The 23,029-nt window shown below is 34.8% G+C and overlaps 3 protein-coding genes and 2 long non-coding RNA genes across 9 annotated transcripts; 1 reads left to right on the top strand and 4 right to left on the bottom strand.

Annotated features, from left to right (window-relative positions):
* Nucleotides 1-156: 156 nt before the first annotated feature.
* LOC140817057 (endoglucanase 1-like) lies at nucleotides 157-2,512 on the bottom strand. The gene is made up of 7 exons (XM_073176623.1): nucleotides 2,282-2,512; nucleotides 1,979-2,188; nucleotides 1,570-1,770; nucleotides 1,391-1,483; nucleotides 1,147-1,308; nucleotides 943-1,054; nucleotides 157-774 (listed from the first exon to the last, which is right to left on the bottom strand). The coding sequence occupies exons 1-7, from the start codon at nucleotides 2,501-2,503 to the stop codon at nucleotides 293-295; spliced, it is 1,482 nt and encodes a 493-aa protein (XP_073032724.1). The 5' UTR covers nucleotides 2,504-2,512; the 3' UTR covers nucleotides 157-292.
* A 2,084-nt stretch (nucleotides 2,513-4,596) lies between these two features.
* On the bottom strand, nucleotides 4,597-7,123 carry LOC140817059 (uncharacterized). Its single transcript, XR_012114712.1, has 2 exons — nucleotides 6,876-7,123; nucleotides 4,597-5,016 (listed from the first exon to the last, which is right to left on the bottom strand). It is a non-coding gene; the product is annotated as an uncharacterized lncRNA (long non-coding RNA).
* A 2,829-nt stretch (nucleotides 7,124-9,952) lies between these two features.
* On the top strand, nucleotides 9,953-13,607 carry LOC140817192 (probable lysophospholipase BODYGUARD 3). Of its 2 annotated transcripts, XM_073176829.1 has the most exons (5): nucleotides 9,953-10,125; nucleotides 10,548-10,949; nucleotides 11,078-11,406; nucleotides 11,884-12,083; nucleotides 13,200-13,607. In XM_073176829.1, exons 1-5 carry the CDS (start codon nucleotides 10,005-10,007, stop codon nucleotides 13,522-13,524), a joined length of 1,377 nt encoding a protein of 458 aa, XP_073032930.1. In that variant the 5' UTR covers nucleotides 9,953-10,004; the 3' UTR covers nucleotides 13,525-13,607. The 2 variants fall into 2 exon arrangements, with proteins under 2 accessions (XP_073032930.1, XP_073032929.1); XM_073176828.1 differs by having other exon boundaries at nucleotides 10,001-10,949; nucleotides 13,200-13,606.
* LOC140817193 (uncharacterized) lies at nucleotides 13,369-17,255 on the bottom strand. Of its 2 annotated transcripts, none has more exons than XR_012114731.1 (3): nucleotides 16,616-17,255; nucleotides 16,216-16,290; nucleotides 13,369-13,491 (listed from the first exon to the last, which is right to left on the bottom strand). It is a non-coding gene; the product is annotated as an uncharacterized lncRNA (long non-coding RNA). The 2 variants fall into 2 exon arrangements; XR_012114732.1 differs by lacking the exon at nucleotides 13,369-13,491 and adding an exon at nucleotides 14,072-14,295.
* A 1,369-nt stretch (nucleotides 17,256-18,624) lies between these two features.
* LOC140816393 (metal-nicotianamine transporter YSL1-like) lies at nucleotides 18,625-22,181 on the bottom strand. Of its 3 annotated transcripts, none has more exons than XM_073175627.1 (8): nucleotides 22,035-22,181; nucleotides 21,504-21,866; nucleotides 21,184-21,359; nucleotides 20,832-20,926; nucleotides 20,548-20,682; nucleotides 20,248-20,437; nucleotides 20,013-20,127; nucleotides 18,625-19,857 (listed from the first exon to the last, which is right to left on the bottom strand). In XM_073175627.1, the coding sequence occupies exons 2-8, from the start codon at nucleotides 21,862-21,864 to the stop codon at nucleotides 18,929-18,931; spliced, it is 2,001 nt and encodes a 666-aa protein (XP_073031728.1). In that variant the 5' UTR covers nucleotides 21,865-21,866; nucleotides 22,035-22,181; the 3' UTR covers nucleotides 18,625-18,928. The 3 variants fall into 3 exon arrangements, with proteins under 3 accessions (XP_073031728.1, XP_073031727.1, XP_073031729.1); XM_073175626.1 differs by having other exon boundaries at nucleotides 22,022-22,167; XM_073175628.1 differs by lacking the exon at nucleotides 22,035-22,181 and having other exon boundaries at nucleotides 18,625-19,854; nucleotides 21,504-21,979.
* Nucleotides 22,182-23,029: the final 848 nt, after the last annotated feature.

The following is a 23,029-nucleotide window of genomic DNA, read 5'->3' as shown; positions in this document are numbered from 1 at the left end:
GACTCTTCGGAGCTCAATGGATATATCAGATGCGAATATATCAGGCTGTCTATGTTTCAAATGGAATGTGGCCACCTCATCACCCTCGATTATCGAGAATATCCATTAAAATGATTAATGTTTGAGGATATGTTGCAGCAAAAACTAGTAACAGAGTAGAGAGACCAAGTGTAATATAATAATGACTATCGAAGGGTCCCACTCAGGGAAGACGAGACAATTGAAGATTACATAGTCCATACGTGCAAATCCCATTTGGATGGAAGCTAAAAACAAACTAGAGTGCTGTTAATTATTGTGAAAAGAAAGCCAAGACTCCAACAAATGGAGCATTGATATAAGTAGCTGGCTCGGATTGTTGATAATTATTTCTGTCATTCGAAAAATTATCTCGATTGTCTGGACCACCTACGATGGCTCCTACAAGAACATTTGGATCAGGCGAAGCCGTGTACAGGTACTGGAATCCATCGTGACATCCGATGTGAGCTGAGTGATCATGCACAGATGGTAAAGAAGAACCTCTGTGATGTATGCGTGACGGATATCTCTGCCCGAATCCAACCATATATGACATTTTGGATGGATTTTCGCCTAATATGTAGTCGACCTGCTTCTTGGCTAAGGCGACGAGGTTTTCTGAGGTGATGGAAGAAGTCCCACAAGAGATTACTCCTCCATTTGAGTTGAGATATTTAGCATACGTTAGAATGAGGAAGGTTGATGTGGTTACGTATTGGAGATTGCTTTCACTTGCCTTGTAGAAAAGTCCCCCTGAAGTTATTATTTTGTTTAGACTGTATCCAATCAGTTGTCCGAGAGATTATAATATTCTTACGAAGTCACACGACTTATGAAACTAGATTTCTATGTTAAGGGTGACATAAAATTTTCCTTAATTATTTGTCTCGAAAATTAATGTTTTTGCTATGGGTAGGTAACCTGGAGTATACTGTGCCTGGAAATTTGGTGATCCAGGAATCAGAGAACAAATATAATTGTCTGAATGCACTTTGTACTGTTGAAATTCTTGAATATTCAATTCTAAGAAGCCCTGGAAAAATAACCGATAAAGAAAACAAATTAATTCTTTTTGAACCTTTCAGCTGAAATTAATTAAGAAGTTGAATATACAAGAAATGCGACCTTGGAGAGTAAAACTTTGGTTCCAGCCCGCTTGTCATCCCAACTAAACGAGTAATCGTCTTCATCAGCCCCAAGTGTGACACCATTTGACTGAATGTAAGCCAAATACGAGGTATTTTCAGAAGCTCTATGAATCCATGATGCTCCCCACAAAAGCTCATCCTGAGTCCGAATCACGAAAATGAAATTGGGAAATATATAGTTTTCTGAAACTAATCAAGTAAATGGTGCAAATATGCCTCACATGATATCCTGAATAGGAGCAGTAAAATGGACAAACTACGGAACCAAGAGAGTCGCTGTAAGCACCTTTGTACCGATCAGCAAAATCAAAAACCTGCATACATATATTTATATGATTCAGAAACAGTTCTGTGATGATTTTGGACAATTGCGACGAAGAATAGAATGAAACGGGCTTACCTTCATTGCAGTGTTGAGCAGTTTCTTGGAATAACGAGGATCTGAATCTTTGAACACGATAGAGGCAGCTGCCAGTGCTGCAGCTGTCTCGGCTGCTACATCGGACCCAGGATTCTTAGACGAAACCTTGTACACATTGCGTGGTGTGTCCATATCCTCGGGTCTTTCCCAGCAACGATGATCCATGTTAGGCTCTCCCACCTGCGTCATTCGCTGCATTATTTCACGTTCTGGCATGCATCATACTACTTGTTGAAACTTAAATGAGTGTGTGATATCATGTCTAACACATCAGTTCTAAGGACACGAATGTGTCGAGTTACTCAGGCCAAGGGATATAGTATACTACTTGATATTGATTACAGGTCGAATTAGCATTGTTGTTAAAATAATATCTGTTTATTCTCACTTGAACGTATAAGGTGGCTGGAGTGGCTGTGGCTGCTTTTAAGAGATAATCTGTGCCCCAGCGAAGGGCGGCAATCGCGTTTTCTTTCTGATTTTGCATAGAGTGACCAAATTCAATGACACTCCAAGCTAGAAGTGTGGTTGTAAAAGCCATTGGCAATCCAAATTTGACATTGTCCCCTGCATCATAGTATCCTCCAACGAGGTCTACCTGAAATTTAAAATATCTCCAAATAAATAAATAAAACGCTCCTTCGACAATTTATATTTCTCCTAATATATATGTATATTTTTATTAAGTTACATGGTTAGTAGAGCCATCAGATAGCCCTGAATCACCCCTCCACTTGAGATGTTGATTCGGGGGTAATCTTCCTGATCTCTGGCCCTCAAAGAAGAGGATCGATTTCTCGAGGGCTTCCGAATAATCTTGGGAAGTGAATGCAGAGCAAGATAGAATAAGCAAGTATAGAGAGAAGCAACGAACATGCATGTTAACATTTAATGTTGAGGAGGAAGATGACATTTTCTTGAAAATCTTGTGAGTCTGATCATTTAGTGATAATTCACACATACATTTATAGGACTTTGCGGTTGGAGAAGTCGTTAGTAGTTGTGTCATGGTGTGAGAGAAAATAAAGAAAGTCACATTTGAGTCACGGGATCAGCTGCGCAAAACCAGACATCATGTTGCATTAGGAAGAAACAAAGTTTTCATCTCGATGTCCCAACGGTGGAAGGAACAAAATCTCTTAAGAAAATATGGAACGTAGAATCCTCTCAAAAACACACACACACACACACACACACACACACACAGAGATATATATTTATATTTGCCTTATCGCGGTGCTTTATTATCATTTATTTATTATATTTGATTTTATACTTGTCAAATATTAATAATTTCTTTACTAATACTGACTAGTATAAAATATGTGCACCGTGTACGAGGTGCTATTTTTGTTTTTGCCAGAAAAGTACGATGTGCATTTTGAATTTTATGTAACCTTTGATTGAAATGTTACTCGACCACTTCTCGGATTTTCAGTACCTTGTTGCCTTCTAATTTTTAAAATATTTTACTATAAATATGAGCGGATGATTTGATTTCTATTTTGTTCCTTTTAAAAAAATAAAATCAATTTCGACAAAATTATAATAAAATCTTAGGTTTGAATTTTTTTTTATATTGAGTCAAAATTGTTTAAAACTGCGAAATTCAGTGTTGAACAACTGATTCAAAGTGGGGGTGAAAAATTTACAATTCATTTTTTAGAACACATATTGTTCTGTGACGACATGTTGACTGTATCCTCCGGCGAAGAATGATAGAGCTAACTCCACTCGAGCTCAATCGAGCACACGCTTCGGCATGGCTTGTGACTTTAAAAGAGTTCGTTTGGATTTAAAAGATAATTAGTAACTTTTCAAAAGCTCAAATTTGAAACTTTTAAAGAGTTTTTCAACTAAAAAACACTTAAAATACTTTTGTAATAAAACCCTTAAAAAACAGATATTCCGTTAAAGTTTAGAAGTTAAAAAATGCTTCTGTCTTTGTATCCAAACATAACTTTTACTTAAAAAAAACATTTTTTGAAGCAAGATACTTTTGTAAACAAACGAACTCTAGATCAACTGAGTCATCCAAGAAGTGATGAACTTAAATACAACATACTTGTGGGATTTGCTTGGGTTTGTGAGATAATTCATGAGTTTGAAGTTGAGCTTTCTATATCTATGGTTAGATGAGTCTGTGCTCAAGCTTTAGCTCCAACATTCTTTTGCTAGACTCGAGTCAATTCATTTACACTCAAGTCGATAATTATGTTGACTTGTTGAGCACCTTGGATTTAAAGATTTCAATGGTCATCATTACTTCTGGAGGAAGAAAAATAAAGCAAATTGAGAATTCGCTTCTCAACTATAAGTAATTGACATCAAACTCAAGCAGCCGTAATTAATCATCTCGATCACGCAACATTTCAGGGGAGAAAATGTAGAAACATGCGTGATTTCGGTGTAAAATTAAATGGGTTTGGGTTGAAATTGTGTGAGGTGATAGGCGTAATTAAAGGGTGGAGGCGTGCTACTATTATTGTCATCTTCCCAAAAAACCGAAGTATAAACTATGAGACCGAAAGGCGGAACGGTGTTTTGGAGTTTGTGTCTTGTGACGTCGCATCGCAGTCACGGGAACTACAAGCTCTATATTTCACATGTGCTCACATTGCCCCCATTCTCAGTTGCGGCACATATAATTTCATTCTACAATACTTTTTGTATTAAATCTTTCTAACGAGGTTTGAAATCCACTAGTTCAAAGAAATATATTAGACACATTCCTACTAACCCAACACCCAATTGGTATCCCGTGAATACACATAAAAAGGATGGGAAACTGGAAGCATATGCCAGCGTACAGCAGCCATTTTGGTGTGTTTTTTTTAATCGATCTCATACAAACCTAACAAAAGAACGTCATAGGACTCTTTCATGCACATAGGATTTTTTCGTTGCTCTCTGGACCGATTGAATTTGACAATGAATCTAGCAATAATTTAAGTAATGGAAAACGAAAAGAAAGAAACAGAAAAAGGCAATGAAAATGGAGCTCTATGAGAAGGAAAGCTATTTGAGAATTGTGCCACACAGGTTGACTGTTTACTGGAGAGGTCGTGGAGTGAATTATCCATGTTCAGCACATAATTCGAATAGCATCGTGCATTTCAGCTTGCAGCACTTACTACACGTTTCTGGACATGAGACAACTATTACAAAGCTAGAAAAGCACATTTTTCAAACTCAATCAAACATGACATTATCAAAGTCATTTGAAAAATTACCCCAAACTCTTACATGGAAATGCGGCCGAAACAAAAATAAGATAGCTACGAAGTAAGAAGCTTGCAATTTTTGCAGAAAGGGATACAGCATGAACTTCTACTCAGCAGCTTCTACACGAATCGGTGCCTCGACATCTTTTAACTTCTCCAAAGATGACAGACGTCCATCCAGAGAATCATAAATGCCATTCATCTACAATAAAATAAGGAATAGCCAATGATACATTACCATTCTTAAACTTGCAGTTTCTCGCAACACCGGATTTTTTATGAATTTTGATTCATAATCAAGAAAAAAATTATCTATACTCAGAATCATAAAAAATCGAGTTAATTGAGAGCTCATCATTCTTAATTGGGTTATAATTGATCGGGAATGACCTATAGGTACATTTCTCGATTATTTTCGTTCTAAATCTCCCGATATTTCAGTTACTTTGTTAGTATGAGTCAATTTCTAAGTCTTGGTACGTAACCACAGTTGATTGAGAGCTCTTCGTGATAGATTGATGCTGGAAGATGTTCCATTATTTCCTGACTTAGCTATTTGATGAAGAGAATATTATTTATCATGAGAGATTTCCAAGTTTTCCGTTAAGGCTTTAAAAAGGACAAATTCGATTACTTATTTCTTGATTAAATTTTTGCATCATATGTCAGATCTAGGAACTTTTGCTTGCATTGTATTATTTGGTCTACGTACCGGAACGGAATTGAGAACATTCGATATTATGGTCAGGCCAACATCTTTTCAATGAAATCTCAAACACAGACATGTCTGAAAAACCAAAACTATTTTGCGACCGCCGTCCTTGCAATCCAAGTATTAATTTCCAAAAATAAAGGACGCATTTTGTGATAGCCCTAAAGTTAAGTGAATGAAAATGATATTATGCATGTTAAGTAAGAGTTGGAGTGTTTAAAGAAATGCAACATGAACCAAGATAGCGCACGATCGAACATCCTTCATACAAGCATACCTATGGATTTTAACTCTTCATCCACAAAATTCTGCCACAGCAAATGTGAAGCAATTCAAAATTAGCTGTCCACAAATTTCACCATTTCTAAATCTGACCATATTTACAGCTCGACCTAGTATATTCTAGAACTTAATTAATTCTTAAAGCCCAAGTGAATCCTTTTTTTTAATTAATTAAGGAAATTAAACCCAATTTATCAGGAAAGGTATATGATACCCTTGTAAGAGCCCGTGTCATGGATGACCCGGAATATCAAATGGATTCCCAAATCCGAGTAAGTCTGCAGGTGGATTCTTCTGGAGCCGGGCAGGTGCAAGCCCATGCTCGACTCTCCGGGCAGTCATAGGCCCGGGCTCTTGTATAAATCTCCAGGGAGGCATTCTACCCGGCCACCTCGATATGAGCACCGCACTCGAGTATACTAGCAGAATAGGATGTGGGCGACTGTCCCATCTCTGACACCGTGCCGATGAGTTGACATGTCAGAATATAGGGTGTGCTCAGCCGTCCTACTATAATTAGTAGCTAGGTAGCACGGAGAACGAGGTCATCATTACTTTTTCTACTATAAATATCAGGTTCTCTCTTTACATTCATAGATTCATTCATTCACACCAATATCACAGCCATCACTTGGCTACATTGGTTTTCTTGCTTGAGGACCCTGCTGACTTAAGCATCGGAGTGGTCACGCCGGACACCCCTCCGGCGCCCATTCACGAGTTCCTTTCATTGTGTGCAGGTTACAGCTGAAGCCATATTACGGAGATATATCTCATTGCTCTTATTCCCATCATTATATTGATAGCAGATCCGGTGGAGCTCCCGACCCGGCTCGTCCATTTCACCCGGATCGCATCAGTATACAACAAATGCAAAAAAAAAAAAAAACGAAGAAAAGACATCGATTTCATTTTAACCTACAATTAACACTATTTCATGTTAAAGGTTTCACGTATCCATTCAAGTAAGAATCAATTGTATGAAATTATAAAATTTACGAACAATAACGAATCCGTTAACCACTCGTAAAATTTAAGCATTAAAAATACAGTTCATAATTTGGTACCTGTTCAGAAATGCCACGGTGAGCTATCTTATAATCCTTATGCAGAAAATAGAGACCCGCGGCAGATGCGACGGCGGTGCCGGTGAAGAACGATGCAAGCCTCACTCGCAGCACATAACCCATTATGTTATGTTTGCCCACTTTCAATTTCCCGGTTCGGAATCGTCGAACCGATTTTACGTTTTGTAGATATATTTTTTAAAAGAAAATTTGAAATAAAATGATATTTTCAACCGATGAAAGATAACATAAATTCTAAGTTAATTTATTTAAATTTTTACGTACCAGTTCTAGACCTACAAACAGTTTATTTATAATAATTTTTTGCTCTTGTAATTTAAAAATATACATACAAATATAAACTAATTAAAAGTTTGATTTCAAATTTATTTCTTTTCAATGAAATATAGAAGGTCTTTCAGAACAAATGAAAAGCCATAAAATCTATAATTTGCGGTCTATGAGTTGGCAACCAAAGCAAACATGAAAAAAATTTAATCATACACGTTCTCTCTTTAATTACGCTAAAATAAAATAAGAAATTTAATTCTTGCGTTATAAGTTTCCAACAAAATAATTTCACACACATTCTCTCCATATTTCTCTTCTTAATTGATATTAAAACTAAGAATATTCTATCTGCAAAATCGAGTTAAATGGTAAATGATAAGCAATTAATAGATACAATGAAGATTTTTCTTAATAAGTTGATATATATGTTGTATATTTTAAATATATGTTAGTAAATAGTAAAGTTTAAAAAAGTGTCACAATAAGTTAGATATCGGAATTAGATCTCAGATTCGAAATCCAATTGTAACATATAGAATTTTCTCCACTAAAAAATCACTTATATATAGATGTGTGTGTGTATATATATGAATAGTTTTCTTGAATTTAGTATATTTACTAGATTTATATTGACGCGGACCAAGTCCAAGGATTCCTTCCAAAGTCTCATTATTTCACCACCCGTTTGTCGCAGCACCTGTTGTCGTTATAAATTTTGTAAGGCCCCATTTAATTAGGATCACGCCTTGCCAGAAATTGGACAAGTAATCGATCCGTGCCATGCATTTAATTTCTTTGCAAAAATTAAGGCCGCACAAAAATTTCTTATTCATTGCGAACCTATCCACACAATATTTAGTTTTGACACCAATTTTCAAAGGGACACATAATTAATAAAATGAAAATATTTAAGAGCATTTTTTTTCCACTACGTACGACTTTATTTAAAGGAATAAATAATAATTTAATCCATTTTACAAAGCACATATCTAGTCTAGACTCTAGCATAGCAGCAAGCTGGGTTAACACGGACCTAAACTGGCGCCTAATCGCGTTTTTAAATAATTATTGGTCCTCATAGTCTATTCTTTTGCAAGATAATACACGCATATATAAAAATTAAATCATATTAAAAACTATTCAAACAAATTAAATTTAAAAAACAGTATATTTAGACTGATATTAATTTTCAGAATATAAGTTTCCTGTTTCTCCTTTCCTACTCATGGAGAGCATATATCCTTGTTTTTTAATATATATTTTTACTGTAAAACTTGTAATATTATTGAGATCGTGAAATATAATTTATTATAAATACACCTAACGCATGTTCCAAAAACCCGTATATACATGAATCACCATTTAAAGTGTGATTGTGATTGTGATTCTGCTCTAGCATTGCTAAAGACGGTCGTTGTTTGAAATATTGGCAGCTTAACAAAGATGGGAGGCAATTATCTTAAATAGTTAAATGCAAGAGGTTCCGGTGTGCTAGTTGTCTCACATCGGTTGGATAAAATACCTGGGAGTTGTATATATGGTGTTGGACAATCCTCCCTTTGAGCTAGTTTTTGGGTTGAGTTAGGTCCAAGTTCCAATCTTAACATGGTACCAGAGCTAAGGTTCCACTGTTATGTGTCGGATTGTACATAGTTGGGTCACCTGTTCTATCCATAATTGGGTCATTTGTAAACTTTACACTCCAGATGTTCATTTCTGTGCGTGAGAGGGTGTGTTAGTTGTCTCAAATCGGTTGGATAAAATAATGGGAGTTGTATATATAGTATTGGACAATCCTCCCCTTTGAGCTAGCTTTTGAAGTTGAGTTAGATCCAAGTTCTAATCTTAACACGGTGGCCTCATACATCTGAATTTCTCCGCACTCGTTTGTTATGGTTTGGTTACAATTTAGAGTACAAATCTCACAACAATGTCGCAACCAATTCGATTCCTTAATTTAGAGTAACCCTCAATGATTGTTTTTATATTTTCGTTAATATGACTCATCGGTTAACAATGATACTTTTAATGTTCAAAAGCTATGGTCTTGACAAATTTGTTGGAATGTCTAATATGCAAAACTTCAACATGATTCATGTCGATTTATGTTACTTCAAAGACACAGTAAAATTTAAACATATCCGGATAGTAACGATCATGAAATAAAAGCATATTGCATATTATTGAGTATGCACGGTCTCGATGATATTCTTCCTATCTTTTTTATGTTTGAATTATTACAATCATGACTGCCCAAGTATAAGTCGTAGTTATCATTGAAATATAGCATGTCGAATCTTTTTTTGGCATGGTAATAATGATATTAAGAACTATGGCAAAAACTTATTTGAGACAATCTCATGGGTCGTATTTGTGAGACGAGTCTCTTATTTGGGTCATTCATGAAAAAATATTACTTTTTATGCTAAGAGTATTACTTTTTATTGTGAATATGGGTAGGATTGATCCGTCATACAGATTAAGATCCGTGAGACGATCTCACATGAGATTCACTCAAGAACTATTATATATGTAAGTACTGGTGAAAAAAATTATGACCTCTAAACATACTATCGAAGTTGGGAATTGAAATCCATTCTATATATATATTATCTTGGTTGACTTAAAAAGTGGTTGCAGCACATTAAAATCACACAATGATAAATTCTAGGTGACGGATATAAATTTAATTAACACAAAGAAAATTATATGTTCTTCACAAAAAAATTGTATAAAATAAATCTTCACAAGCACAATACGATACACAAATATAGAACATGTAATTTCAACTACCACCAACCCTTCTCCCCTTCCTAGCAATCCGAGTTTAATGTAATAATGAATTCATTTACTTTCTCTTACCTAAGTGTACGCGTCTCAAAAAGACCACATCCGGCTTGCATTTTCCTAGCTCTCCGAAGAAAGTTTTTTGCCAACGCTTTTCCATCAATAACAGAAGGTAACTAGCTATCGTGCGAAATATGGAGTTGGTTTCTTGTCCCAATTGTCTTGACAAAAATAGGCTGTGAGACTCATTATGTTTCTTAATCTTCCATCAAACTATTGATCAGGACATGGATCAGTCCTTAAAAATGAATTACAGCCCAATGAGACCCTTTACCAGAATTCCTCCGTGTGATTTGTAAATCTTGTTTCCTCCATTGTTAATTTTTTCATTATCAAGTCCTCAGTGGTTCTTGTTTTTAGTGATCGTTGTATGTGGTGAAAGAATGGGAACTAAGGACAAAATCAAACCATTTTTTACGTCGTCAGGCAGATTCTTGAATGAAATCTCGAGTTTTCTAGTGTTCACTCTGCTAGACATCTTAGATTTCGTGCTGTGCTACGTATACAAAATGGCTGATTTTTTCATGGAAGCAGAACTCAAGACCTGTTATTGCTGGCCAGAAAAAGAAGCAATCACATCTTACAATGGCAAGATTTTAGTGTCAGAGCAAAGGGAATCGAGAACACTTCATTTAACTTGGAACAAACTGCAACTCGAAGAAATTTCCGACACCCTTTACACACGCCCCTCGTTATTGTCCGACATATCGAAGTCTAGTATCAAACATTCCTCGAAAAAGCTCAACAGAAGAGCCGGAGCCGTACGATCTACGTATACGGTTAATTCGACCAGTGTTCGAATGCTGCAAGAGAAGGTTGCTGATCCGAAGCAGAGATTCCCTATTCCAAGGTGGTCTGATTGCGATTGCAAGACTTGCACTTCTTGGATGACGTCTAGTAAAAACACACTTTTTGTCAAAGTTGATGAACCCCAAGGTATGTATCGTAATACCCTTAAAACTCATCTTCTGCAAACGAAGTTCGAATTTTGAACCTTTTTCGTCTGCATATAAAATACATAATCAATAATCTTCGACTTTTGTTGTCCTTTGTCAAAATCCCAGAAAATGTGCAAGAAAATGTGTTGTTCATTCATGGATTCATATCGTCGTCAGCGTTTTGGACCGAAACATTGTACCCAAACTTCTCAAAGGATGCAAAATCAAAGTATAGATTACTTGCAGTGGATCTGCTTGGCTTTGGGAGAAGCCCTAAACCGAATGATTCTTTGTACACTCTAAGGGAACATTTGGAGATGATCGAGAGATCTGTTCTCGAACCTTACAATGTGAAATCTTTCCACATTGTGGCACATTCTTTGGGCTGCATTTTAGCTCTCGCACTTGCTGTCAAGCATCCGGCCTCCGTCAAGTCATTAACTTTGCTTGCTCCGGTAAGCCCAAATTTATATATTTCTATTTATTTTATTTCATTTTTAGTGTGATTTGAACGTAAAAGCTTAAAATTAATTCTTCCCCGATGGGCAGATACCTTATTTGTAACTAGTGGTAGTTTTTAGGGTTTTGAATTTCCCTTGAAATTAAGAAGGATTTATAATTAGGGAAAAATGCAATTTTAGTCACTTAATTTTACATGCTTTATATTTTAATTCTGTAATTTATCGAAATTTGATTTTCATCTGTTAAATTGAAATTTTTTTTGTTGAATATTTTTCGTCCGAAATGACTAAATACACTTAATATTATTTATTTGTCATCGATACGGGGCAATAACATAGGCTACCATGGATTCCCTCATTAATTGCAGGTAGTTTCGTTATTATTTCATTAAATGGCATCCGGCCGGCCATCATTTTTCTTGTTGATATGATATTTATGTTTGAAAATTAGTTGGAAAATATATATTGCAGCCATATTTTCCAGCTCCAAAGGGCGAGCAACCTGCACAGTACACCATGAGGAAAGTGGCTCCACGGCGCGTGTGGCCACTCATATCTTTTGGAGCGTCGGTTGCTTGCTGGTACGAGCACCTCAGCCGGACCGTCTGTATACTTCTGGCTAGGAACCACCGTCTCTGGGATTTTCTTACTAAATTGATCACCAGGAACAGGTAGTGTACAGCTAACTCTACTACGCGCACATTATTAGCGTGAAATCACGTGACATGCACCTAAAGTAATTACGCTATATCATGCCTAGCTCCCAAAATTGGTTTCTTTATTATTTGCCACTTTTATTTCGTGTATTATCAACTCTTTACAAATAAAATCTTTACAATTATATAAAATAAACGTGTATATACTATTTGATAACGTATTTCTTTTTTTTTTAAAAAAATGCTAATTTCAAAATATAACAAAAAATTTAATCTTTTTATACAAATCACAAACAGTTAATTAAAACAATCAAGTAAAGATATGTAACAGTACTAAAGAAGAGTAGGTGTCTCGTGAGACGGTCTCACGCATCTTTATCTGTAAGACGGGTCAGTCTTACTGATATTCACAATAAAAAGTAATACTCTTAGCATTAAAAATAATATTTTTTTTATGGATGAGCTAAATAAGAGATCGGTTTCACAAAATACGACCCATAAGACCGTCTCACATAAATTTTTATCATTAAAGAATAGCAGCTAACGCTTACCAAAATATTCAAAATGATTTTTATTTTTATTTTTTTGTCTCGTAACAATAAACTGTCTACGATATATTGAGAATTATATCAGTTAATAACATACCTTCTTTTTTCCAATTTTTAACTCCAATATTTTATTAGAAACGAAACATATGAATATTTATATCCCTTGACTATGCTCTACTAATTTTCATTAAAAATTTTAAAAAACACGTTTCACAAGTTTGATTCGTGAGACAGTCTGACAGCAATTCGTGTGATTTATTTAAGACACATATTTAAAAGCGAGTCCAAATAATATGTGGCCAATAAACATTAATCACCGAATTAATTTATGACAGGTGGGAGCGAGTATAACCTGAGTTACAATCCAGTCAAATATAGTTGGGAATTTTATTTGATTTGAAACACAAACTAAGGTTAGATATCACATGATAGCAAAAAAAAAAAAATTTGTTATGAACTAAAACAAGTGTCAAAATTTTATTTTCTCAATAAATTTAATGTTGGACTCGGGGACTAAGAAAGGATTTTAATTACAAATATAATGTAGTACCTGACCTAATTTGTGGTCAATGTATGGATTCAGGATTAGAACATACTTGATAGAGGGATTCTTCTGTCACACACACACCGCAGCATGGCATACGCTACACAACATAATCTGTGGCGCGGCCGCGAAGATGGAAGGATACTTGGACGAGGTCGAGAATACACTGAAATGCGACATCACCATATATCATGGCGAAGACGACGAGCTGATCCCAGTTGAATGCAGTTACAATGTTAAATCCAGGATCCCACGATCCCACGTTAAAATTGTCGAAAACAAAGATCATATTACCATAGTTGTCGGGAGGCAGAAAACTTTTGCGAGGGAGCTGGAAGAAATATGGAAGAAAGCGAGTCGTTGATTAATATGTATGTGATTTCATGTGCACGCACGGTACATTTTTAACATATATTTCGGGGCGTTCAACATATTAAAATTACAAAGAATCTGAAACCAGTTTCTCAAATTGACCGCATTTTAATTTAATCTAAAGTCCGGAGCTCGTTCAATGAATGTCCAATTAGTAAATCACGCAGCTTTTCAACCTTTGGATTGTCTGTCACATGCAGTGGTAGAATAATATTCACAATAAAAAGTAATACTCTTAGCATCAAAAGTAATATTTTTTCATGGATGACCCAAATAAGATATACATCTCACAAAATATAACTCTCTCACATAAATTTTTTCCTTTTTTAAAATATCAAATTTAATAACCCATAGAGCTCTTTGATTATATATATATATATATATATATATATATATATATAAGTGACTTCAATTTTTGTCTTCACATTTAATTTGTTTTTATTGATCCATAATTCCGTATAAATAAATATCAAAGGAGGGACTGTGAAGTTCAAATAAATAACATTAAATTATTTAATTAATTAGTTATCACACGGAGGTCGAAATAAGTTGGTCCATCCCGTTGACTATAAAAAACAGACATGATAACATGATGACACCTCATATGTAATATTGATGATGTGGATACATAACACACATGCATGATGATGTCTATAATTGATATCTCAATATTATGATGGGACATCCAAATTACTCGATGCAGACTAGACATGATCAGATTTTGCTTGTTGGTAGACCAACCATGTCTCGGACAGCTCAGCCGCTGCAAAAAAAAAAAAACCCCGAGGCCCCTACTTTTTAATTTAGTGCGTAATCCCGAAAGATTCACCTTCGATGCCTCGGTTTGTTGAATAATATGTAAATCGATTATTGTTGTCATAATTCAAATATGTTTTTGTTTGCTTCCGAAAAGAAAATCTTCAAAACAAAACATTATCGTCATTCTAATTTGTTGATTTTACGAATTTAATATTTTTTCGTCGGAACCGATGAACATTTCAAGTAAGTGAGTAGGTCTCTTGTGCGTTCTCACGAATCTTTATATGTGAGACGAGTCAACTCTATTGATATCCACCATAAAAAGTAATAATCTTATCATAAAAAATAAAATTTTTTTATGAATGACCCAAATAAGAGATCCGTCTCACAAAATACAACCCGTGAGATCGTCTCACACAAATTTTTGTCTAAGTTTATAGATAGATAAAAGTCGATGATGATGATTAAAGGGTTGGTTAAATCAAATATCATTCACATGAATTAAAACCATCAACGCATATATTGTAAAATGAGTTTTTTTGTTGGAACATGCACATTCAATCATTAACCGTCTTCCACAAATTGGGCCCAAGCCCAATTTACATCAGCCCATTATGTTTGCTAGGTTTTATATATGCTGTCCGCTGTAGCAGAATTTTAATTATTTAGTATCAACAGAACTCCAACCATTATTTGAAGTACACACTAATATATGCTCACCATTCATCATCTTCGTAATATTCTTATTCAAAATCAGGGGCGGATCTAGGATTTTGGCATTGGGAGGGCCACCTTTGCGACGGTTTTCTCTAAAACCGTCGCAATATGGCGACAGTTACAATAAACCGTCGCGGAATTTGCGACGGTTTTTGTAAAACCGTCGCTAAACCGCGACAGTTTCTATATAACCGTCGCTAAAATTTTTTTTTTAAATATTTGGGGGGGCCGTGGCCGCCATATAGCGACGGTTGTTGATAAAACCGTCGCGCATTTTGCGACGGTTTCCGTCACAACCGTCGCTAAAAAAAATTTTAAATTTTTTTGGGGGGGCCGTGGCCCCCGTTCGCCCTACACTAAATCCGCCCATGTTCAAAATCAATATTGTGTTATGTTTCTTGCTTAAAAAAAAACGGAAGGTCGATATGTATATTAAAATCTTCGGGTTAGCGCATTCTGGTATGCGTATAATTGTCTAATCAACGTCGTGGATCGTCTTTAGTTTGATCAATATGGATCTGAATAAAGATTTGAAGCGAAAACTATGATTAAATATTTTAAATATCTTCTTTAATTGGACTCCAGTTTTCATGCATGACTTTATTCTTCCATATTCTTAAATTGCTGACAATAATTTGATTTGTTGTTTGGTTCATTATATTCTATTCGTTTGAAAATTGTAATCACGGGATCGAGCTAATGACAAAATTAAGAACAAATTATCCATCCGAATAAATTGTTTTATAAAAGTATTTTTTATGAAAAGTTTTAAAAATTGTTTAAATAAAAAAATAAGCGTTTGACTTTTGAACGATTATCGTCTAAAAATATTTTTTAATACGTTTTGATTTTCGTAATTTTCTTCATTTCTAAAAACATCAAAAAACATCTCTCAATTTTTTTTAAAAACTATTCTCGAAAGAAAACAAAATTTACAAAAATATTATTCAAACACATACTTTTATTTTTTTATTTTTCTGACTCATGAAAAAATTATTTATTTTCCAATTCCATTTATCCTGATTAAATTCAATACCTATAGCTCACAGCTAGCTTGCAAGAGACGTAACTATACGCATATTCAAAATTATTTGCTCTCCCTACTTTCGAATTAATGGTTAGTGTTAATTAGAATAATGACGAAGGTTAACTTCATAATTTTTTTAACTATACAAAGCTGGGAGTAGATTTATTATTTAATATTTACCTGCAATCCAAAAAGAGAAGATGCCTTCGAATGCTTCTCGCTCCCCACAGCTAATTTGCTCATCAAGAATTCATTCTGAAGAACAATGGGAGTCAATTAACATCGAAGGTTTAGTACAACAACTGAAAATAGCGAAAGTATGGCTAAAATCATTCTCCAATAGGAGAGAAAATAGACTGTCAATAGCAAATGATCATTAAAGCTGCAGCGGCCAACAGAGAATTAATAGAAAGAAACTAATTGAGCAGATTCTTGAATCTATCATGAGCGTAATGATAGATCTAATACGAGGTAATGATGAACAAATCAAATTTGGTACTTTTCTTTCAGCTCAGAGTTTCTATTACATAATTTCAACTGACAGGAAAAGCAGCACAAAGTCAAAGAATTTAATCATTACACCAATCTACAAGCTCTCACGTGCAACCAACCATCTTAGTTCACCTGAATCAATAAAATAAAATAGAATGGTCAAAGCTAATTTATCTATCCGCTGAATAAGAATCAACCCATCTCACTAATAGAACATCGGATCTTTAAACAGATACAGTTTGCTAGAATAGACTCAAAAAACTAATTAACAAATGGGAAGCAAGTGATTGGGGGGAATGAAGCCTGGTCCGAGGTCATTAACCACGTTATCGGCCAGGATTCGTGTAGTTAGATGATCAAGATCCGATCTGTCAACAAATAGCAAGTATGGTATCATCAATCATCTCAACGGCCTCGAGCCAGACAACGTTCCCCTCAAGAGATAAGCCCCCATATTTTTCTTTTCTATGAAACAAGAGTATTAGGGTTTGAGAGGCAAATAATGGTGGAAAAAAACTAAAGAATAATAATTATTGAAGATGATATTATGTGGGATGTGTGTGAGTGGGAGGAAAGGGAGATGATAAATAAGGGATGGGAATTGGGAGAGGGGTTCATTAAAAAGGACAAACAAAGTCATAAAAGGGAGCTAACAACATGACCTACATCCACAAATCCCATCTCCCCACACTACAGTTTTCTTTTATCTATTTCGAATATTTGTGTTTTGTCTGTGGACAATTTAAGAACATGTGTTCTTCTTCCTTTAGCTTATTTTGGAAGCAGATCTCATTTAATTTACGACTGTTACGGCTTTTATTTTTAGGATACTGATCACTAAAAAAAGTTTGTAATAGAAAATATTGTGGTAATATATATGGGGCGGCTGCTTTTATTTTATTCCTCAAGCTTGGATGCTTGGAAATGGAACCCTTTATTTATTTTTGAAACACGACCCTTTATTTATTATATATAAAAAAACTGTAAATATAATTTTAATGTTCCTAACATGGATTTAATTTATGCATTGATTATTTGGCTAATGAGTTATATTAATTAATGATATTATTCAATATCACATGTATTATATGATTAGATGAGGCTTTAGCGATATCACCGTCATTTTTTAAAACAAATTGAGTGACTTTAATTTCACAAACATTAAGTTCTTGTTTTCATTTGTGGAATATATAGTGCTAACAACAAAAAACTATAAAATATTCTACTCGATTTCACATCGAACAAAATTATTTTATTAAACCAGGTCTTAAATAAAAAATTATTGTCGCCAGCTCTTTCTAAAAAAGGGTTTCCCCACTAGACATATCTTTTTAAAAAAAAAAAAAAAAAAAAATCTTTTTCTCACCAGAGAAAACGTGTTGGGAACCATTCGTCTGATATATGAGAATGTAACGTGGTTGAAAACACAACATGTAGTGTTGTGTATTTTTTATACGAGATGATCATCAGCTAGATGGATTGCAAGTTTCAAGATTCTTAAATGAAATTCAGAGATGGGGGTTTATGAAAAGGTTGATGGAGTGGTTGAAAAGTGCAAAGGTTGAATTGCCTTTTGTGTCAGCTTTTTCACAACCCAAAGTGTAGACTTTGATAAGATGGAGATTCTTTGCAAGCCAAAATAAATAAACACACAAACCAGATGAGATGACAAACCTTAATTGGAAAATATAAATTAACTCATCATACTTGATTATATATAAACTGACAAATATGTCTTTTGAAACAATATCATTCCAAGAGCTTTCTAACTCTGAACTTAATGGCTCCACAATGCGTATTATTTATTGTATGATATAATACTTCGTATTGACAAAGAAATATTTTAGTTTTAACTTTGTTATGTGTCGTACGTACAAATATTTTGAATGTTGTTGCCTTTTTAAAAAAAATGGATAATCTCAAACCTTGCCTGACGTTTTGGGCCTTTTCTGCTCCTTCTTGTCATCCCGGACCAATGAAAGAGAGACTGCGATATGTGTGAGGATAGAATTTTTAAGAAAAGCCCAATAAACACACACATACTTGGGTTCAAGCAGGCTTGAAGTTGTACTTGTTGGTCTAAAATGGAGGCTCGAGGAGGTGTAAGTACCAAGTATTGTTTCACTGTTTCAGTTCTCAGATAATCCTGGGAAGAATTGGAGAATGATCACCCTTAAAACTGGTTTTAAGTGTACCATCTTCGCATGGAAGAGGACATAACAGATGAAAAGAAACATAGAAGTTCCGAATCGAACCATGCACACGTGAGTGTTATTATAACTATTTCTTTTCATGTTTCATGCTACATGCGACGAGTACATTGGGAGAAATAAAACTCTTTTTTTGCTTGTCCTGTTATTTATACCAACTATCATAATAGTACCAGTTGAAGGGATTCCAACTAAGAAGGTATGAACTTCATGCAGATAGGTGGAGTCACCTTAACCAAAGACAAAATCGATGCCGGAAGAATCCAAATTCCTTCCCCACATATCAAACCAGAAGCCACCGCCGGAACCATCATCTCCGCCTTCTTCGAATCCATCTTATTCCACACAAACACCACCAGACTCCCCAGACACATATCAATGGCAAAATACCCACCAATCAAGAATGGAACTGCCATAGCAGTCGGAAGTGGCATCCATTTCCCCATTCTCTCCGGTAAAAGATCTTTCACCAAATTTACCGTGACAGCGAAAGCAAAGAACCCATAACAGAGCTGCAAGCAATGTTGAGGCAATGCTGAGAAGCCTTGGACACCGATGATAGCCAAGTTCCGGTATATAATAGCATATGGAGCCTTGAATTCTCCATCTGGATTGCCTATATCAAATGCCTTGTAAAATAAGAGGAAAGTCAGAGGCGAGACAATGCAGCCTAAAGCCGTTCCAATGGCTTGGCTAAAAAGCATGGCTCTTGGAGACGTTAGAGTGAGATGGCCAGTTTTGAAATCTTGCATTAGAATACAGGAAACGTTGATAATGGATTTGCACAGTCCACAGGCTGCCAATCCAGCTATGACTCCATGCTCTTTTCCGGCTAACGCAGCAATAATGAACAATCCCACTTTCCCGTAATTGTATGCCATGTTGATGTCGGTTAATCCAGCTCCATAGGCATTGCAGAAGGCTAGAGATGGAGCAAAAACATAGGCTACCATAACGTAGTACCATTTGAGTTCGGGGAAAATGAAAGGAATTGAAATGACAGATATTATGGCTAGCATTAGGTAACCCAAGCCGCCTAGCCACAGAGGTATTTTTTCTCTAATGAACATCTCATCTTGCTTTACAGAACTTAAGGCCTTGTCTTCATCAACTTCTCCTACTGCAACAGAAAAAAACTTTGTTTTATGTATCAGATGTAAATTAATAAGAAGAATTGAGATAAATAGAAAATATATATGTGAAATTTGCATATATTTTGAGACGATTTGAAGGTCTTCAACCTGTCCAGAAACTTAAATCTTAAGAATTAATTACCCGAGTTGAGACTTCTGGTTTTAATCTTGCTATGAAAATTAACAATTGTAACACGTAAAATCTTGACAAAATTGTAGAGGCCATCGCCTAGAAGGAGAGCAATGGATATGAAAACCTGCCCAGGAATATACATGTTAATTAATGAAATTCAGGGCTCTTGCTTCATCCCTGAATCCAGCAGAAGATTATAAAAATCTCTAAATTTCTTAGCAGATCAAATCAAGAAAACTCATACCTTGTAGCCATTAAGACTCTTCATGCTGCTTTCTGGTATATTTGCGGGAAACCAATCTCCTTTAAGCCTTGTAATAAGTGGCCACATCATACCATATGAAAGCACAGCTCCAAGAAGCAATGATATATTAACAATGTGAGAACATATCATTCCAGTTCCCACGTAAGTCGCGCTAAAATCAAAGTAAAATCTGAAAAACAAAATGAATAAATATTCAAATTTGACATTATTTACTATAATCTGTTAGCTTCCGAAATTGAAGGAATATATTAAGTTAAAAATTGAAGTGGTCGATCATACGTTTGCCGCCATGCTTGCAATCCGAAGGTAGGGAACTGTGCGAAGCCACAATCATCTTTTCCAGTGTAAAACCACTGAAAGAAAGCCCAGAGGAAACTAAAAGAGGATGATTTGAGGAAATTCCTCACCAACTTCCTGCAAATTATAATCATTGAAAAACCTGTTGTTTAGGCCGCTAATTATATATAATGATAATATATGAATTTGACAAATATATCAAATTAAGATTTCAAGAATTACTAAAAGCTGGAAAACTTTTGGATTGAAAATTAATAACTAATTACTTAGCCATTTTGTCTCCACTGCTGTGGAATCCATTAATCAGAACTCCAGTTGCCATGCCACTTGGAAAAGTCAACTTGTAGTCAATTATCAAGATCTGGGGACCAAATAAAAGTTGGATTAAAGATGTATTGAATAATAATTATAATAACAATAACGAATTGAAAAATATACATCAATAGATCATCCTAAAGTAACAGAGAAAGAAAAGAAGTAGCAGTAACAAAATCTAAAAAAATTAAAACTTTTCAAGAACTGATGTAATCTCTAACTTTTGAGCTTCAAAACAAGTTGCAAAAGTTAACTTTTAAGCAAAATCTCAAAAACTAACACTCATGGATAATAATCACTCACTTTACGGAGAGGAATCAGCACAAAAAGCCCGATGAAACAAACTAAAAAAAGGAAACCAGTCATCCAACCAATCCCCGGTTCCTTAATACTGCTTGCTGTGTTTCCTAAACTATTTAGGCCACCTGATTGCTCAAACGTTTTCTTGTTCATTCCCAACAGATAAGATCCAAACCCACCTGAAATTCAGCGAGAAAAATATAAAACACGGTAACACGACAACATTTTTCGACTGTCCAGATTCAGTCAGACAGTGAGAGGAAACAAGAACCTAAAACAAAAAATATAAACTCCATAAAAAAGAAAATTGAAGCTGTCTCGACCTCCAATTGCAATGCCGTAACATGCAACAACACAAGTCTGAATCAAGGTATTCTCCTGTTTTGTAAAAGGAACCGTGGCGATCCCCATTTTCTGAAGCACTTTGGTCCATGTCCTAATGAAAATGAATGCAAGAAGTGCTGCTGAAACATTGAGGTGAGGTGTTATCCCCGTGGTAAGATTTAACTTCATCGCAATCACACTAAAGATTGATCCGATCAATATGCTTGCAACGATGCCACGAACAGTAATATGTTTATTCCATGGTTGAAGTCTTTTCGGATCCTCGGTTTCATGTTCCAATTCTTCATGCTCCTCCTTTTCAATTTCTCTCATTGAATTTGATCCACTTTCGATATTCATGGCTGAAAGAAAACAAAGATTCTTACTCAACTTCAAAACTCAATAGCAAACAAAGAAAGAAAAAGGAAATTCAATCAAGAATGTGACAAGGAAAATGGTTCTCTAACTTATACAGATTATATATACATATAATGGAATTACTGTAATCCCGACGTACAATATAGTCTCACCGCTTCGCTTCACTTCACTTCAAATGATTGATGGGCTTGAATATTAATGATTGAATTATGGAATAAATATCACACGGACATGATTAATGATTTTGTTTGAAAACAAATGTGAGGCAGAACTTGTGTGGAAATTGGCCAACTAGTGTTTATATATGTCTCATCTGCTACTTGTATGGATCAAAAATGTATATTATCCGTCTTTAGATAAGTCTAGAAAAGTCAAAGCGAAGATTATTAAAAAAAATCAACTGAAAATTTATTCTTGGAAATAAATTACAGAATATATATATATATATATATATATATATATATATATATATATATATATATATATATATATATATATATATATAATGTGTATGTGCATGATGTTTTCGCAAGGTGATATTCTTAAATTGTAAAAGTCGTGTCGTGTATAAATTCGTTGAAAAAAAAAACGATGCCACATCCGAGATGTATTATCAATAATATTCTTATAAATAAACAGTTATATTTTAAACAACTCAATTTTTTTTTTTAAAAAAATAGCAAGTCCTAAAATAACCATTCTTTCGTTATATCAAAAAATAGAAACCCTTAATTTAAAAAACTAAACAAAAAAAAAAAAATGGAACCTTTTGGCCACAAAAGAAAACAAAAAAATTCTCCATCCCATCCCAAGTTGCAATGTGTGTGTCTATAAATATATATATATATATATATATATATATGCGTGTTTGGACCGAGTGGTGGCTGTCACATGGCTTCATCAGAGTCTTAAACATAATACACATCATCTCATAATATTTAATCATACTATTTAGTTCTAAAATACTCAACGATATATGTTAGGGAGATTTATTTCGAATATAAATAATTGTGAATGAATTTTAAATCACGTTTACTCCTCCTTGCCAATGATTGTGTGGTTTCTGAAAAGTTTTTGAGGACGTTGCTCCCAAGCCTCCAGATCGATCTCCGTAATTATCATAGCGATAAACATTGTTCGTTATTGA

Source organism: Primulina eburnea, chromosome 16 (genome assembly GCF_022965805.1).
Source record: "Primulina eburnea isolate SZY01 chromosome 16, ASM2296580v1, whole genome shotgun sequence".
Classification (NCBI taxonomy): Eukaryota; Viridiplantae; Streptophyta; class Magnoliopsida; order Lamiales; family Gesneriaceae; genus Primulina; species Primulina eburnea.
The sequence above is the reverse complement of the archived record's forward strand: the minus strand, read 5'-3'. Positions and strand labels throughout refer to the sequence as shown.